The sequence below is a fragment of the Magallana gigas genome, chromosome 7 (assembly GCF_963853765.1).
Source record: "Magallana gigas chromosome 7, xbMagGiga1.1, whole genome shotgun sequence".
Classification (NCBI taxonomy): Eukaryota; Metazoa; Mollusca; class Bivalvia; order Ostreida; family Ostreidae; genus Magallana; species Magallana gigas.
Genome location: NC_088859.1, coordinates 12,694,351 through 12,714,300, shown reverse-complemented (window position 1 = coordinate 12,714,300; position 19,950 = coordinate 12,694,351). Strand labels below are relative to the sequence as shown.

At 31.3% G+C, this 19,950-nt stretch overlaps 1 protein-coding gene and 2 long non-coding RNA genes across 5 annotated transcripts in view; 1 reads left to right on the top strand and 2 right to left on the bottom strand.

Moving 5' to 3' along the window:
• The window catches only part of LOC105342777 (uncharacterized), a 33,803-nt gene extending 25,966 nt beyond the window's left edge, over positions 1-7,837 (bottom strand). For all 3 annotated transcript variants that reach the window (XM_034454986.2, XM_034454987.2, XM_034454988.2), the window contains exons 1-5: positions 7,680-7,837; positions 4,177-4,322; positions 3,442-3,559; positions 1,937-2,103; positions 794-996 (exon numbers count right to left, since the gene is read on the bottom strand). In XM_034454986.2, the coding sequence (XP_034310877.2) occupies positions 794-996; positions 1,937-2,103; positions 3,442-3,559; positions 4,177-4,322; positions 7,680-7,730 (685 nt within the window). In that variant the 5' untranslated portion in view covers positions 7,731-7,837. The remainder of the gene's footprint in view (positions 1-793; positions 997-1,936; positions 2,104-3,441; positions 3,560-4,176; positions 4,323-7,679) is intronic.
• Positions 7,838-12,941: 5,104 nt separating this feature from the next.
• On the top strand, positions 12,942-13,790 carry LOC136270287 (uncharacterized). The gene is made up of 3 exons (XR_010708050.1): positions 12,942-13,079; positions 13,357-13,549; positions 13,663-13,790. It is a non-coding gene; the product is annotated as an uncharacterized lncRNA (long non-coding RNA).
• A 64-nt stretch (positions 13,791-13,854) lies between these two features.
• Positions 13,855-19,614, bottom strand: LOC117684480 (uncharacterized). Its single transcript, XR_010708049.1, has 3 exons — positions 19,511-19,614; positions 15,406-15,561; positions 13,855-15,261 (listed from the first exon to the last, which is right to left on the bottom strand). It is a non-coding gene; the product is annotated as an uncharacterized lncRNA (long non-coding RNA).
• Between the last annotated feature and the right edge of the window lie 336 nt (positions 19,615-19,950).

The window sequence follows — 19,950 nt, the reverse complement described above, 5'->3', positions numbered from 1 at the left end:
AAGTATATACAGTAAAACTTGTTTAGTACGAACACGGATATATAGCGAAGTCTTTTTGAGTCCCCGGTAAAATTCTTAACAAATCTTTGCAAATTTTTACGGTTATAACGAATTCGGATATAACGAATTTACGGATATAGCGAACTGATTTTGAGTCCCGTAGAGGTGAATTATAACGAAATTTAACACTTTTATAACAAATGTCTTTACAGTTTAAAAAAGTTTGCACTACCCTTTAACATAATAGTTTGAATGAATTTATTTTCATATAATTTTTTCGACTTACAATCCAATTATTAAAGGTATCAAAGTAATGTATTTTTATTCTATGCCTCAATTAGCAAAAATCATAGTCTGGTCTAAGAATACATGTATATAGTGAATTCGCTATAGCTATTATTACGAATTCGTTATATGGATATAGCGAATTACGGATATAAAGAAGTAAATCAATCGGTCCCTAGGACTTCGCTATAACCGAGTTTTACTGTATTTTAAATTTTATATGGTCAGAAATAAAATTACCTTCTCCTCTTTTTATTAGCCCTCTTAACACATAAGTTTTTCCCAATATTTTAATCAAATAAGTTTTCAGTTTAGAACTTTTCTTTATCATTCTCTAAAAATAAGACTGGTAAAAAATTTGTATGTACATGTGTAATATATCCTTATGAATGATGTTTCTTCATTTTCAAATACTAAACATTTTACAACTCTCTCTCTCTCCTCTCTCTCTCTCTCTCTCTCTCTCTCTCTCTCTCTCTCTCTCTCTCTCTCTCTCTCTGGTAAGTACCTTTATAGAAGCTACAATCTCCCTCTCCCCCGGGGATCTGTATGTCACAGTTTGGCCCCTTCCAGCCAGGTAGACATATTTTGGTTCCATCGGCTCTACACCTGTAGTGTCCATTACATCCAAAGTCTTCTGGCACACAGTTTATACTGCAGTCCTCCCCATAGTAGTTCTGGTCACAGTAAGACGCCAAACTAAAATTCAACCTGCAAGTACCGACGTTACTTCAGATGTATACATACAATTTGTAATGTTACCCGTTGCTAAGTGCATTGCTAATGCTGAGGGTAATAGAACGGATTATGAACTGCGTCTAAACCAATCAGATTTCAGTATTTAACATGAAAGTATAACAACATTAAATGTCAATTCTAGCTGCATGTGTTCAAATAAAATCAAATCAGAATCTCATTTATTTTCATCCAACAGCTAATAGACAGCCAGCTACCAATTACCAACCCAACTTCTTGAAAAAAATGATTTCTTTCCCTTGTAATTAATAGGAGGCCCTTGGGCTTTCATAGTCACCGGAGACAATGTAAATGTTAAATTGTAACCTACTAAATAAATTATATGATAGGAAGGTGGGGATGATATCAGCTAAGACACTAGTACTTGTCCGACCCACCTCTCAATTCATCTTGATATGAGTAGATAATATATTAAACAAGATTAAAGGCCATATTCATATTATTGTAATAAGTATTGTTATTGACCATAGTTGAAGTGGAGTAGATAATTAAAAGGATTTATGAAGATTGAATGAATGTTCATGTAGTTTTATTAAAATGTTTACTTAAAAGTCCTCTGAGGGTCATAAAATTTACAATGCAAATTCCTCTCACAAATAGATGCTACATCTTTGGTCAAGATTGGCAATTTGCTTTGCTGAATGTGACAAGCTTCCAATACATATTTCAAAAGAAGTTCAAAATGTTAACAGACTACAGTAGACAAACATTGGTTCCCATTGTGTCAGCTGAGTGACTTAGTGAAACTTAGACATTTAAAACGAAGTTAAATGTTTTAAAATTTGCTTTAGATTAGACATTTAAATATCCAATCATATTATTATAAACTTGTCACATTCAGCAAAGATCACTTGCTTTTCATTTAGATTTCAAAGTTGAATAATTAAACACTAACCTTGTTGGATTATTTGTCCTTTCTCCTGTGATAAAATAATCCATGTATTCAGCCACTGATGAATTGAAGAAGGCTGTCCTGCTATACTTAGAATGAAAGGCATCAACCAGATCAGTTGCCTCCTCCGAGTCCTGGTCTGTCACATTTACCCGTATGTACAAGTCCTCCTGTTAACAAATATACATTTGTATTAAGTCAAATATAAGTAAAAAAAAATTAAATGCATGTAGAACATGTTATATCAAATATCTGAAATGGTTTAATCTTTATTGAAACTAGAAAACATTATTTAAAAAATCAATTAATTAAACTGAATTGTGGATATTTTTTCATAATAATAATTAAGGTCTCTATGCTTAGAATCAATTAAATTTAGTAATATATGCATTCAAACATTGTTGACTGTGAAGGGATTTGGTTTCAGTATATAATGATAAACATGTTCATATTTTCAAAAGTGAGGAATGAGCAAGCATATCATGCAACCATCCTTATAACACCACAAAAAACATTTTTACAATTTGGTTTTTTTTTTTTCATAATACCAAATGTAGTACGTAGACTAAAAAACTTACAGACATGCTTCAGAGTCAGTTTCTTTTTCTTGACATTGAATTTGTTTTAATGAATAAGATTGCAAACATTACAAGAGGATCATGGGCCACATACTGTAAAAAGGGTTATTTCGCCCCTTGTTATTTTCACCCTTTAACAATTGCAAACGGTTTCGCCCCGTCTTGAATTTGCCCAGAGATAGTTGTGTTAACATAGATATTATTTGCAATATATTATAGAATTCGCCTATGGTACGTCTGTCCCAAGATATTTATGCAGCACATTTGGACGATTTTTAATAAAAATACACTTACCTGTGAAAGAAGTGCAATTAAAATAGTTGAAAGGGATATTTTCCAAGATAATTTCATTGACACATTATCATCTTTCACTCGGAAAAAAATCACATGAACGAAAACAGATTCCTTACGGAGGTTTATAATGGGGAATGTTTACATCTTTTCTACACTTGGAATACATCGCGCAATATTTCAACATTATCATCCGGGCTTGCTGCAATACAAAATCTCCGTAGACATCACATTTTTTAGCATTGTATTGAAACCTGATAAGCTAACAGGGGTGTTTTGACTGAGAAATCTTGGAAATTGTTCATACTTTTGAATGAACATTGTTTAAATCCTGAGGTATTTATAAATATCAAGCAATTAAGCCAAATGTGAATCCTAAATATCTTGGGACAGAGTATAGTCTTAAATTCGCACTTTGACAGCAAGGGCGAAAGGGGCAAAAATAAAAGGGGGGCACTCCCCCTTTTCTTACAGCCAACAATAAATTTACAAATAGAAAATTTAATATTGAACGAGATGATCTTCTCCACTTTTTAAGGAGCCTGTAAATACTGTAAGGGAATAAACAAAGAAGAAGTATTTTTATGTTCTATGTCTGGTTCTACGCTTACCCATCCCATGCAACTCATATCAATATACCTTCAAACTGTTCGTGATTGCAAAGTCGAAGACATCGGTGAACTCAATACTGTTCATGTCAGGGTGTGAGATCACCTGCTTAGTGCCATAAGTACAGTCGTATACATCTCTGTTTTTTCTAAAATCATAAAAGTTCCCGCAGTTTGTCAAAAGAGCTATTTTCTGAATCAAAGACGAATACTATAATCCGTAATTAGTAAACAAATCACAAAAAATAATTATATTTTAAAAGTGTAAAACAAAACAAATGTTTCAACACGAAAAAATAACATTATCCATATTTTTTGTTTTATACATGTAATAAACATGTGCATATTGTTTCGATAAATAAGTTGCAGCTTAATTGTTTCCAACAATGAATATGTTCATTGCATTTAGCTTTCACGCAGACCTACATATCTCAAACCATTTTAACAAGACCTTTGACTTTCGGTAGTAGGCCTATGTAACTATCTATTTCTTGCGTCAAAACAAGTGAAAATGACACTGGTTTGAAGTGAAATACACGCCGGTTGCGTAGTCTTAGCTCAAATGAGCTATGGCTGAGAATAGACAGGGCTACGTCACATTGCTGTTGGACACAACCATGACAACTACCCAAAGCCCAAGCTCCTGTTAAAATGGTTCTAAAGGGTATCTCCAATGGGACAAAATTTCAATAAATTCAAAACCAGGTTGCTTCTTGTAACGAAACAGCAATGTATATAATTGGTGTGAGATATATTTTATACTTACCCAACACAGATGTCAAACTTGAGATCGCACTTGTCGAGCAAACACTTCTTCACGTCTGAGTCGCAGCATGCGCCATTGTACGTCGTTCCTTGCACGTTATCGTAAGAATAAAGTTTAATTGTTAACTTTCCTGTGCTCTCCACCACCTGAAATTAAATTGTACATTGACGACATAACCAATATTTTATGATACAATTCATTTTCGATAGAATTGACCTTGACCTCTGACCTCTACATCTACCCTTCTTTTCTTTTTTTTATCAATATGTAGGTATTCAATCTACGAACAAAATTTTCAACATCAACGATCGAAAATATTTCCCGATGAATAATGAATAAAAGAATTTTTCTATATTATCATTGTTTGGTTTTCATGATAAAGTTTGTAACAATTGCATGTCCCTGAAGGATTTATAGTTGGAAAGTGGTCATATCGCAGTGTGATGTACATGATAATGATCTTTTCTATAAACTACTTACTACTTTAATTGAATTAGACATGTTCATTGCATTAAGTTTTTAATTAAATTTCCGAGTCACTCGTATACGTTTTGTACTTTTAGTAAACTTGGGTCATCGAGTTGAACCGTTATCAGTAACCCTGGAATTTTTTTATTTTATACGGTTTAAAATTCCTCTGGTATAAATCAGTAAGGGGGGGGGGGGTCCGGCTGATTACCAGTAATCGATTGCCATGTCACCTGTAATTTACTTATTTGATCTTGTGGTAGCCAGAAACAAGTCGCTGTTATTAAGTAATATCGAATATTCCTTTGGCTGTTCAGATCAGTTTAACTGTAGGTATGCTTTCGTAGGCTGGGTAAAACTGCATTGCTTGATACGGCGTTTCAAATCCATGTTTGTTGGCTAACAATTTACAACTTAACGCATTCAATATTTGTTTTTAACGACTGATGTTTAAATTCGGGATTCAATACTGTTTGAAATTTTAAAGGTATTTGGATTTGGCGGAGGAAATAAAAAATGTGTGGATTTTTTCATTGGAGTTGAAAAATGCATGTCAGCATTGTCACAGTGTTGGGCAGCTATGTATCTTTGTAGTTCTTTTTCATGTATTTCAAATGTAGATCTCACATGTATAATAATTTGCCAAACATTTCAACAATGCAAAATTGAAATTCATCATGCATCTAATGAACGTACGGTTTGTTATTCAGTTGAACATAAGCAAGTTATATATGCTCAATTTCATTAAATTACGTTAACATAAAATAAGACAAAATTCTTTAATTTAAATCATGTACATTAACAAGCATATCACATGATATCTTTATTTATTATTCTTTATCTATAGGTTTCAGGGTTTTATACAGTGCAAAAATAATGTCTCTAAAATGAGTATACTTTCATGTATCATGGTGCTTGTGAAACATTAGTTCTATTAAATTTATTAATGCTGCTGTCTGATATATATTTTAAGTACTTTATTTAATATTGGATTTCAATATTTTGAATAATTAATCTCGATGGGTGCTGAGCAACAACAAAAATGAATTCATTGTCTATTTGATGTCATTTTCAAGTTATTTCAATTATATTTAAATCTGATCTTGATGCAAACATTTTTAATTTTGATTCTGCTCAAAATGACTAAATAATCAAATTATTTTTTTCTCTTAAAACAAATATCACACAGTTATACCAGTTTCTGTCTAAATTGTAATAGTTAAATAAATACCTGATACAAAACAAAAATGAAGATCGTAATACAGTTGTAAATTACATAAAACATATCAACAGATCAACTATTTAATTAAAATTAAAATGTATACATTATTTATCTTTAAGTTCATAATGATACAAATCAATGTTAGTGTAGACATTTGTTCACCTACCTACTCTCTTAGACTTAACTGGTGCTTAAAATAGGCTGAGTGGTCAACAAATTGCCCATCACACCTGTCTTAAACTTTTTAATATGATATTATTTTCACTAACCTTTAGAGAAGAAAAAATAATTCAAAACATTTTAGCGTTAAATTTTGAACATTTCTTTTATCTTTATGCAGAGCTCTTCATCTGAAGGAGGTAAAAAAATTACAACGACCATTCAGCCCTCTTAATATACGATCGATCCGTGTTAATTTGATATATTGATACAAATAGCAAGGACTATCATTAAATTACCTCAAATATTTGGGGGGGGGGGGGGGCTACAACTCTTACTTATCATGTTACTGAAAAAGGGACTTTATATGATTTTAGCCTAAAATGGCCCCATAAAATGATCATCGTCATTTTACTGTAGGCCCAATTCTTTGTGATATTTTTTTCTTCATAATTTTCGTTTTGATTCCAGTGCCCACAATTTAGAAATATGACATCCTAAAGTTAACTTTTCCCCGCCATTTTCGCATTTTTAGCATAAAACAGCTTGTTGTCCAGTTATTCTGTCAGAAAACATTAAGCAATTGCTTTAACAAACAATATATTTTTATGTATCTATCCAAGACTTATAAGTGACGAACAGTTTTGAACTTTTCTCTTGTTCAGATCGTCGCTGCATATTTTCCATTAAAAAAAATAAGAAAAATGACAGGTAATGACTGATTTTTATTACATTATAAAAATAGCGTCAATTCTGATATCATATACTGCCAAAAGAGTAATATAAATAAATCAAATAAAAAGGTGAAAAATATATCTTCTTTCAACTTTTCTTTAAAAAAAAAATTGTCCATAAAGTAGTAATCCGTTGGATCCTTGTGGGGTTTTTTTGTTTGTTTGTTTTTTATTTTTTCACTTTTGGTGGGTTTTGTTGTTGCTGTGTTGTTGTTTTATGTGTTTTCTTGTTTGTGTTTCGGGTTTGTTTGTTTTTTTAAATCCCAGAAACATTATTTTTCATCGAATCGACAATATTAATTCATTTGATATATTAGTGTACTGTAGTGGTTGATATATTAAAATAGATGTTACAGAATTCACATATTATTTTGGTTTCGTCAATGTTCGTTGGTACCAATTTTCGTGGATTTCGTTGACAAGTTGATCCACGAAATTAAATGTCCATTTAAGTGCAATTTTCACTAACATTTTGTATCTATATAATCATTGGCCACGAATTTTCGTATCCTTGAAACTTAATTCCACCAAAATTGATACCCACGAATATTATTACCACAGTAATATCTCCATGATGATGTACACATATATATTGATATAATTTTATGAAATGTGTTAGAATGCAATTGGGGGAAAACCCTACATCTAGACAAGATAGATTCATAGTTTCTCCACCATTTTGATTTTATTTTGTTTAACCTTTGCGGTTTTTTTTTTGTCTTCTTTAGACTAGCATAAAAAATAATGGCGACAAAAGTTTATTCAAAATTTGATTTGTGAACTCAACACAACTAAATATTCTTTTTAGTCAAAATAAGAAAAATGTTACTCAGTAAAAGAAAAAATAATAAGAGAATTTTTAATAATGACCTTAAAACTTTATCGATAAAAATCAAGTGATTGACATAACAATAACTTACCCCTATTAAAAACAAGGAGACAAATCCGACGGAAAATAAAATTCCGTTCATTTCGACATCAGAACGTGAAATGGCCAATAACTGATATACGAGGGGGTATGACGCCTCGCTTTGACAGAAGCGGGAGGGATTCCCTCTTTAGCTGCCAGGAATTCAGGGATAAATCGATAGCTTAATAATTACAATTGAGACCCAACCAACAGAGGAATGTACCCGCCACACCCTAAGATAAGAGTGATGTACCAATGCACCGATACTTAAAACGTTTTTAATGCATATTCTTTGTTTATAAGCTGTGCAAACGTGCATAGGAACGGCAGAATGCCTGCAAAAAATTGGAAATGCGTAGGTGGAGTGTCTTTCTCAATGGGAGACTTCGTCAAACCCACTCACCAAATTCACTACGCTTTTGCCTGAACAGAATTTCAGAACTCTATCATTGATAAAGCAGACCCGGCATTCGTAATTACATCTGTAATCTACTGGCTGTGTCACCCACAAAAGTGAAATATCTAGAGGCCTGTTAACAGGTGTGTCCAAATCAATGCAATCGATGTCAGGAGGGTGGGCAGCAAACAGATAGTAGGACTCGGTACTGCTGGCAGTGACTACGTTATGTACACGTATTTGGAAGATTGGACCAAATTTATGTTGTTCTAAAGTGGTTCCATTTGTTCTTTCCATTTTTGTACATTTCATGAAATGGAGGATTTGTATAAATTATAAGGCAAAACTATGTTTTATAATACTTTCTATATCGTTATATCGATTTTTTTTTACATATCTTATATTATTCATGAATATATAGTTAAATTCAAAAGAAAGCACCAAAAAACTTTCAATGAAATCTACATATATACTCATTATTAGGAATCATTTTCGCAAATTAAAGAATACAAAAAAATGGACAAAAACCGTTAATTAAAAAAAATGCTGTCCTTTTTTAAAAAAATGTCCTTAAAGTGTTAGTTTTTGTTTTTAACCCGTTTGTATCACATATGAATCAGAATAGATCAAAATTAATTGTTATAGGGCGATGTGCATATAGAGTTATCAATTGTTTTGGCTTATTCATTTCGAACACACTTAAATTTTGATAGTTAACCCCTGCTTCGATTCAGAAAATAGTATATAAATAATGGTTCTAACAATTCAGTCACATAAATCCTTATTAAGATTTTTTGACAACCCCTACTGTACATCTGAAAATCCCAAACGTCAGCAAGGATTTATTGCATAAGACTTTGTTCGGGACTCTTTGATGTTCATAAGGAAACAAATCCACCGCAACTTAATCTAGAACATCCCCCCAAATGCGCATATACGGTATATCAAACAAAAATTTCCGTGAATTTTAGTGAATTCTGAACTTGTACAAATAAAACATGACCAAATACCTATTTGCTTTAAGACATATTGCAAAACGGTAGAACGTGAAGGGGTGGGTTAAAATTTACACAGAACCGAACGAAATGATAAATGTTTTTTTCCATGGCATAAGAGAGTGATATTTGAACGTGGATAAATATTCTTATCAAAGTGAGTCAACACGTCAAAATATTATCATGAGAAGGCCATCGGACCACACTCTCTTAATGATAGTATAGGAACCACAGAGGTCCTGTCGCGGTATTTTTGTGAATGAACAGAGTCCTCTGTCCCGAATTGGTCACCGGTTATTTGTCGTGTATTGTGTTGCCTTATCAGCTAACATAACAAATCTAAACCTGTAAAGCACCCTTAATAAGTTATGGATGTTGACCGAAGATTTATGGACTTTAGTGTGTCTGTGGGTTATTGGAGTCTGCAATGATTCAAAGTAATAAAGAGAAAAGAGGAAACGGTTAATCTGTCTGCTTTGATTTTATTTCAAACTAAAACATAAAAGCCCAAACCATTACGCATTATTGATTTTATCCTCTAGAATTCTGAAAGTAATAAAGAATGCTCACTTAACTTTATCTAAAGTGTTTAACATGTTCAAATCCATATGTTTGTTTAAGATTGCGCACAAGAAAACAAATAATTCATCAAGAGTTATCGACAATATTTGTTGTAATAATTATATTATGCATTCATGTTGGCATCAATTTAATCAGAATGTTTATGGATAAAATTTAAAATAGATAATAAAAAATCCTTCGGAGAAAAATGATATTTACAGCTGTAATTGTACCAATTATAAGTGTGTCTGACTAGATTTATCTGATCAAAAAACCTCCAATTTTAATAGTGTACCAACAACATGTATTAAACAAACTGATCGATAATGCGGTTATTATATAATTCGGTAAAGCGCGTCATTTAATTGGTCTAAACAGTCACATGATGGGGCTAACAAATCATGGAGGTAAATTTCTCTCATAGTATAGCTTTTTTTATTAGATAATAATTTTCTTGGCATGAATGTTAAAAATATATTCATTCATTTAGATGTTCACAGATATTTAGATAGAACATAACATTTATATCCCCCCGCCCCCCGTACCTCCTCCAACAAAATCAAATTTCCAGTTGGTTGATGTCAGTAGGAAATTAGACTTATCTATAAAGAATAACGAAAAGATAAATGTTTTTTTTTTATTTTAAAACTGTGATCAAACAAAGCAATCAAAAATTATAACATAACATTTTCAAACTGACAACACAAAAAAAATCAGATTTAGGATATTGGACAAAAAGGCCAAACATGATCATAAATTCAAATACATGTACATATGTATAAATAATAACAGTTCGAACAAATTGTCTACCATTCACAATTATTATCAATATAATATAATACTTAAATCATGAACATATTTTACAGGTTGTATAAACTGGATTACAATAATTTGATGCAAGTTTGCTTCTTATCATTTCTACACCAATGCCCATGCCTTTAGAATATGAAAAGTCAGAGCGGGTAAAATCTTAATTACCATTAGAAGCAATAATCTGTAGAAGAAGAGTTTTGAACCTTATAATCATTTACGTTTTGGGGTTGCCACAGAAGAAAAAAAAACACCTCATACTTTGTAATTAAAAATATTTTCGATATTGATAAACAAAATTAAAAAAACAAAAACAAAAAACAAGACAAACCCTACAGTTTAAAGAGGTTCGTTCCTCTGTTTTGGGGTAGCCATTTTGGGTCACCTGTATTCTGGAAATTATGCATCATTTATTGATTCCACTCATAAATTCATATTTTATAATGCCAATTAAACTATTTTAAATAAAATAGTAAAGGAAAAATTACATATTTACAGAGTTTAGTATGGGACTATATTTTGTTGCGGAAGGTTTTTAAGAAGAAAATGAACATATTTCATAACTCAGTTGATTTAGAGTACCGTCACTTAAGCTTCCTTAGTTTCAGTGCAAACAAAATTCCCAGATAGTTTGTGCATTAGGATATCTTCATTTCGTTTTGAAATACATATTTTTACAATTTTTCAATATTTCTATCGACACATATTGGCAAATTTAACTTATTTTTCATTAAAATCAAGGAAAAATGAATCCTAATTTTTGGCTAAAATTAGCTTATTTCATGCCATATCTCAAAATAAGTAAAAGTAAGTGTAGAACATTCTATTGTCATAAAAGAAAGGAAGGAAACATGCAAGACCTAGCAGTGAGCAATACTGGGCCAGGAAAGGTATCGCGATGGAGTCACTCGTATTAAAAAGGAAAGGAAGAGGGACCCATGCATAAACGATGCAGGAGTGGATAGAACAACCACTGATCGACAAAGCAGAATGTGCAGAGTGATGAAATGAAGAATCGCAACCCGATCGGATGGTCCAGAAAAGACCAGAATCTTTAATATTACATTAAAAATCTACTTGATATTGTATTACACATTAAAAGCAGTTTACTGAAGCTTTCATAATGCGGTAACTAAAAAGAGAGAGTTATTAATCAAAAAGGGGTAGCTTTACTTATAATAAAAACAAATACTGAATTAAGTTACAGGTATTGGGTCTAGAACTCTTATGTTAAAATTCATTTCAAATTTAAAAGTGCTTATTATTAAACCATGTTTCCAAAAATTGAAATGTATTAAACCATTTAAAGGTGTATGTGGCGTATTTGGAGCAAAATTGTTGACATGAGTTTGAGTAAAAATATACATCATGCTTCTTATAATTAGACGTTTCACAAACTCTAGGCCCGTAAAACATGCCCTTTCTTTAGTTGTTTATCTCTAAACTTTGCTACACGTCTGATGAATATTAATGTGATCCGCCATTTGTAACGGCACTGTGCATGACTGCGGGAAAACCTAGTATTGAAAACACGATGGAATAACAGTTTGTTTACAAATTAGAATCACGTTTTTCATATCTTAAATTAGATAATTCATATATCAGATGATACCCAAGGCATTATTATTCCGTTATTCATTAATGTAAAACGATATAAAATGCTAATCATGTGTAATAAAGATGAAATACGATTTTATCATCAACGACACGGTAAAATGTATGAATATATACCCCTCTCCCTGAGGGATGCATGTACTGAAAGTGTTTATTTATTCTTTTTAAAAATTCCTCTAAACGAAAATTCACTTGTAGTTTATAACTTATAAAGTAAAGATATGGAACACATGGAGCACGTACGAACCTGCAAAACCCCTACAACTTCAAGGTAAAAACATAAGTTTAATTCGGCTTTAATTCCTATTCCATCAATCTACGTGGTCTCCGATGACAATCTTCGCTTTGTTCCTATCCTTGTCAGTCTGCCTCTTTTTTCTTTCTTTGCCAAATCTCTTTATTAAGTTGATACAAAGTTTTTGAACTTGTTAATTGTGGAGAGCAAAACTTATATGGTATAATTGTAATACTTTATATAACGAAAAATGAAGCATTCTTTGAATTTTATGAAAAGATCAATCAAAACCAATAAAGCCCGAAAGAATATTTGATCACTCACGTATCGTAATGATCTCCTTATGAAAGACAAAATATGATAACACCTCATTACTTGTATAATTATACATTACTTTTCAATCATGCAATGCACAATTACTATTTCTGGATTTTTTTCATTTCGTCATCTAAACATCATATGATAATGACACATCAATTTTTCAAGTAATGCATACTGTGTATTACCACGCCCGTTTCAGGACATGTGTCAATGATGAAATTATTAAAATAATAAATAGATATGGAACTTAATTTGTAGTTCTACATGCATTACTGACAAAAACACTGAATAATGTAAACACAATTTATTTGAAAATATATATTTAGATAAGCATTTATCCAAGAAACACCGTAGATACCACTTCATCTTTATGTTGAGGATTCTTCTTCAAGCCATTTATCCACTTTAAAACAAGGTTTATTCTTTTATTTTGATTCTTTACTGTCACCCAGTCATGGATTTGTGCAGCTGCTTCTGGTAAGTTATATCGTAATTTTTCCGGTAGTTCGCAATTGTCTGCAATTATTATGAGCACTCTATTTGTAGAAATGAAACCCATTTTGATACACTGGAGAACGGTTTCTAACTGAATATCAACAAACTTTTCCTCCTCTAAATATGTGGAAGTCAAATAAAATATCAAATGCTCACACTTTTCAAGCAGGTCATAATGTATATCAAATATTGACTTTCCACTTCTGTTTATCAAACATTCCTCGAAAATAAAACCAGTTGTAACTTGTTCTTTTCTCAGTGGAACAACGAGATGATCATAAACCGACTGCATATCAGAATGACCACAGAAAACGTAACAGGAGTATGACGTACTACACTTTATAGCTGGGTATTGTTCATCGATTTTATCAATTGGTGGTCCTAATATGATTTTTCTGATCGGTTGAAGTACGTTGCGCCCGTACCAATTCCAACATTTATACACAAAATAGGTATACAGTAAAAACGAAGTTGCTAAAACTATCATTTCGAGAACAACACGTGCTATCAAAATACAGGTATCGCTATTGTCAAACCATGTATAATCCAAATTCATTTTTTGTAGATTTTGTATGATTTCCTTCTTTTTTGCCTTTGATGCGTTGTCCATCTTGTAGAAGTATGCCGTATCTGGTAGTACGTAGATCGTGTCTGGATGCTGAACTTCTTGTAAGATAAAAGATCCACTCTTTTTATCGTAAACTCGACGAAAATACTCAACAGTGTGTATTCCAAAAACATGAGATCCCGCGCAATCGGTGTAGTGAGTTTCAAAGACACTTAAACTGTTAAGCAAAAAATGAGGTGACTCCAAAAGGTACGGAACAAAAAACCATTTCATTGCATGTCCATATAGAATGTATAGATATGAAAAACTTGAGCAAAACAACGAAGATGATTTTGGTCGATTAATTGGGACCCCATTTATGTAATAGTATTGAATTATATCTTCTACCTCATTATTAAATGACATTCGTTTCCATGTGATATCAATCGCTCCACCTGGTGTTGCATAAATATAGAATTCCCTTCCAGAGTACTTTCTCACACTGTACTGAGCAATAAGGAGTTCGTTACTTTCGATGAAAGACGAGGCCATTTTGTGCTGAAAATACAGTTTGTTACCGAAATGCTCATAAAACCGGAAAGAGCAAGTGATGTCTCCAAAATTGGAATTTTCGATCAAATCAATGTCTAGTCCAGTGTTAATAATGTAGGACGAAATTCTTCTTTCTCTGCTGAAACTGAAAGTAAAATTTGAATGAGGACAACTCCCATTTAAAGACCATAAGACAGTCATTGGGGCTTCAGTATTAACAATGGCACCACAAGGCAGTTTGACACTCTCGCCAATTCCCACAAGATATACTCCTTGCTGATATGGTCGTGTTATTCCATGACCGTCTTTTAATTGCGAATTTAGTAAATAATGAGTTTGATAGGATTTTCGTCCTGTTTTCAAAAATAAATTCCGGTCAAGACCAAAATATTTTGAATATGTGTTTAGCTTACTCACATTAAATTCTGTTAATGGTTCGTGATCAACATAGGACCAATCTGTCAAAAAATCTCCTTTTCTTTTCTTAATAGTATTTACCAGGTCTACACCATTCGTCCACAGAATATACAAAATGTATGCGATTATTAAACAATGAATCACTGTCATTAACACATATAACACTAACCTCCAAAATCTGTACTTTTGTATAATAAACAGAAAAAAAGATAAGATAAACCGAAATATAAAAGATATTATCAGGAACAAACTTTCCCAATCCATTTCAGCCATAATATCGTCAGATATGGTGGAAGTTATGTTGGTGTATCTTAGAACAAATGGAATAACACAAACAGTACAATGATATGGGAAATACAAACGGTAACATTGAATTTGATAACGTGCAATTCGATTCATGAAAGATGACAATATCAAACTTAAGCACATGATTAATAAGATGCCATATATAGCAAATACAAAATATTTGTAATGCGAATATACAAGAATGGTTTCCATTGAATTTTCGTAGAATGAGTTCTTATGAATATCTGAGACATATGTCGGTTGGTCCAAGTATCCATAGATTTTGAGGAATATTGGCAAGAGCAAAAACGCTGTTAAAGTTATCACACCGTACATGAAATCTATCCTTTTCATCTTCATTGTCTGTGAATGATAAATCAAAAAGACTAATATTAAGTGAGTCCAAGGTATTTGTAAGAATATGCCATATATTTCACTGAGTATTCAATATCTGATAATTCAAAAACTCAATAGATAAACACAATGGTTGCGAGAATAAAACAATACCATTAATCGTCAGATGTGCACTGTACAGAAAGTTAGAATGCCGTCACCATACAAACATCGGATGCAAAGGAAGCCGCTCAATAAAGGGTAGACGAGCGTGGTTGTTCTATTTCATTTCAAGACGCTTTTGATTGCAAATCATCAAGTATTTTAAGCCTAGATTCGTAAAAGAAATCGTTATACAGATAGAAAATTGACAATGATTTTTATAAAACGTAACAATACCATAAACAGATCTATTAATAAAAAGATAAAATTTGCAGTATTTTCAAATTTTGACATGCGTCAGTTCAAATTCAACGGTTTTACTGTAGCTCGGTATTTTTCTACTGGTGGGTTCAAATGATAAAAGTCAATGAGGCAAAATCAACTCTTACGCTATAAAGTTGAACTACTGAATTACGCCTTAATGATATAGTTATAGAATATAATACCATTGATAAAATTTAGCACAAAGAACTATATAAACCATAAAAAGCAGAAACTTATCTAAATTACGGTAATTCTAATAGATCAAAATTTTATATGTATGTGTATATGTATGTATTCATGCACACACACACACACACACACACACACACACACACACACACATATATATATATATATATATATATATATATATATATATATATATATATATATATATATATATATATTACATTTTCCAGTGTCTTTGCCTGTGATAACACTACGTATCGATTTTGTACTATATAACTCATAAAGGCAAATTGAGGCGCCAGCGGGGCTTGCTTATTTATATTTTATATATAATCATACGATGGTTTAAAATTATATAAATATAAGTAATAAGGAATCATTCTTTAAATATTATGAGGTGATAATTTCGGTCGGAGCGTGATCAAATCTATCATAAAGCCCTTCGGGCTTTATTGGATTTGATCACGCCCCGACCAAAATTATCACCTCATAATACTCAAAGAATGATTCCTTATATATATATATATATATATATATATATATATATATATATATATATATATATAAATATATATATATATATATATATATATATATATATATATATATATATATATATATATATATATATATATATATATATATATATATATATATATATATATATAAAATAGATACAGGTACCAGTCGCAACATGGTTTTCGAAACTTAGGTACTGGATTTATAATGGCGTCTTAAACCACCGATTTGTCAAAAATTCAAAAACCCAGAATCGAGAACTCAATATAAAGAACTCTGTGTATCAGTTGATATTCTCAACTGTGATAACTTCCAGCAATATACAATAACGGTATTATTGTTTATATAGTACTCAGTATAGTGTTAGTGAAGAGATCTGTTTATATCAGATGTTCTTGTTCTCGGAATTAAACAAGAGAATTTGAAGGGAAAAAAACAAAGCAGATTCAATACAAGTAATTTAAACACTGACAGTGTATAATAACCATGCTTTAAGTGATCTAGCAACCACAAAATAAAAAAAAACCATACGCGTTACCACTAGTCGATGCACATAACACTTTCATTGATGTATTTTAAATATATGTGGCTATATATATGACTATATATTGTGGCTATATAGAAAAGTCACTAATTGAAATACATGTATTTGTCAAATTTTCAATAAAAAGACCACACGTTCAACCGAATTATTTCAACGTGTACTTCGATAACGAAAGACCATAATTTTAGTCCGATTTTCTTGGTTTGTTTCCAATAGTCAAATATTTTTTATTGCATACTAGTACTAACTATTTTCCTATATATCCCAAACAAGACCTTAAGACTTTAATGATGTCATGGTAATTGTGTAATTTGCGTTTCTCTAAGTATATCATAACTAAATATTTTATGTATTGAAAATATCTGATGTTTTTAAAAGAGCTGTATTGAAGGCGAAATCACATATTGAATGTTATACCTGTTTCTTTAATTGCTTAAAATATCCAAAATGTCTTGTGCAATATCTCTTGCCGTTTATCCAGATTTTTTTTTCATGACACGAAATTTCCAAAAATGGGGTATTTCTGTAGCCTTTTTACAAGATCCGTTTTTGCGTTTTATAGAAACCCCAAATGCCAAACACCATAAAATCCAGACATCTGATGTAAATTAAGTTTTCATAATAAGATAAATTATTATTCTGTAATAATAACATGGTTCGTTACAGTCCCTATTTTGATTTTTTTACCAGCTCATCTGCTCGGATTTTTGTCCATAATCTGTGTAAAACAAATAGTAATGAGTATCTCCATTCGCCACTTACAACTTACATGAGTATGTATGTGTATAATTCATTTCAATTAATGATAAAGCCTTTTCTTAAAGTCTAAACATGTCCCAAATTCAATTTTCTGTTTTTCACTTCAATCAATCTGATCATAATTATAACAAACGTTATATCTTAAAAGTGATATCTTATTTCGTATAATATATTCAGAATTTCAACGACTGTGGAGGTGAATTTGTGTTATACAGTGTATATTAACACTCACATGGAGCTTTTGTAGAACAAAATGTAGCTTATTATGTGTTGTGCATGTGAATCATAGTGATTAAGTGTAATAACATAGGGACCACTTCATAGAATGTTTGTATTATTAATATACAATTATTTAATGCTTGAGCAGTCAATAGACCAGAATATTTTTCCCGAGGTGCAGGGAACAAGGGAAAAAATTCTGGTCTATTGACTATTCAAGCATTAAATAATTGTTTTATTACCTAATTCCTTTTTTAGTTTTCGGGGTTTACAATTTGCATAATGTTGATGGTTTTCATGCCAATATACTAAGATAATTTTTTTCCATCTTTTACATGCACAAAACCTGTTGCATGCACAATTAATACAACATCTCAATTTAATAATAGTTTACAAAAAGAAGGGGGAGTCTTCAACCCATTAGATTTTAAATAGTCTTTTACCTTATATGAGGCTTTAAAACTGTTGCTTATTTGATACTCCATTTTGATAACATTATAAAATTTGGTTTCACCAAGTACTATAAACAGCGTTTATGTAAAGAAATATACATTCCCTGAGAACTATATATCGAAAGGATGTAACATTAACATACCCGCGTTCTGAAATACGTTGCCGGTCCAATAGATCGCAGTCTATTGACAGGCGGTCCAATAGATTGAAGTCTATTGACCGGCGGTCTAATAGATCGCAGTCTATTGACCGTCAGTTCAAAATAGACGCAAATATTTAATTTGTAATATAACAAAAAAATCCCTTCGATTAGGTAATAACACATAATATATATGAGTTTCCTGAAATCACTGCATAAAAATATGCATAAAAATGAAACATTTATTTGTATCGAAAGTAATCATAGCTGTTGTAATTGCAATAGATGTATCACAAATACCGGTAGTTAAAAGCTATGTTATTTAGAAGACAAGTAAACGTTTATATATTAACCATGTATGTTGATCGAGAATAGTAGTTTTTATGTGTATTATTCAACATTTTGTTTATATGTAGCATTAATTTCTAACATAAGATGAAGAAGCTGATTAAAATGCATGATTGTAATTCAATTAAGAAAGTAATTATTAGTAACTAATGTTACTAAAATCTAACTTTTCTTTCATCTCGTTGCCAGTTTTTAGTAACTAATTACTCTAGAAAAGTAATCAGTCCTTCTTTCATCTCGTAGCCAGTTACTAGTAGCCAGCTTTTCTTACTTCTATAGTAGCACATTACTAGTTGTCAATTACTAAAGTAGCTCTTGACCTCGATCTTACTTTCTTTTTAAACATCCAGTGTATACATTGTATATTGTTTCGAGTCTTTTTTTAATGTTTGAAAGTAAATATTAAACACATCATAATGAATAGTCAAACAATTATTCTCAGGGTAGTGTTTGAGATATTACTCTATATACTGGATAACCTTAATTTCTATAAAATTATTTAAAAACTATGACTACTTTCACTTTCTTTTTTATAATAGAAATTGCGGTAACAATTACAATACGCGACGCAAATTGCCAGTTTGAGTTAATACAGTGGGTTCTGTGAGTAAAATATAAAATATTTTAGTAAACAATGTACATGTATTCATCTACCATTACACAAAAGACTTCACTAAACTTACATTTGTTATTTCTGTTCAACGCTCGTATATAGGTCGATCGGTCTTTTTTTAGTAACTTACACTTACACTGCATGACGCCCACCATGACGACGTGCACACAAAGAATCTCCGTTCAAGTTAAACACATTGAGAAAGATTGAATTGAGAATGAAGCGCTGTACTATTGACGATATTTCATTATGTGGGTTCTTTAAAATTAGATTTCTGATGGTAGTTAGTGTTGACAGCTTCACGGATCAATATTCTATATATGTAGATTATATCTCTCATGCATGTATTTGTATTTTATAAATGGAAAGGAAAAGTAAATTGAGAAATGTTAATTCTTGACTATGTAATTAATTCTTCGAAGTTAATTGTTGATACATAATCCGTTTGACGCATGTTTGATATTTTTATCATTCGTTACTTGTATATGAATAAGTTGATAGATGTTATCA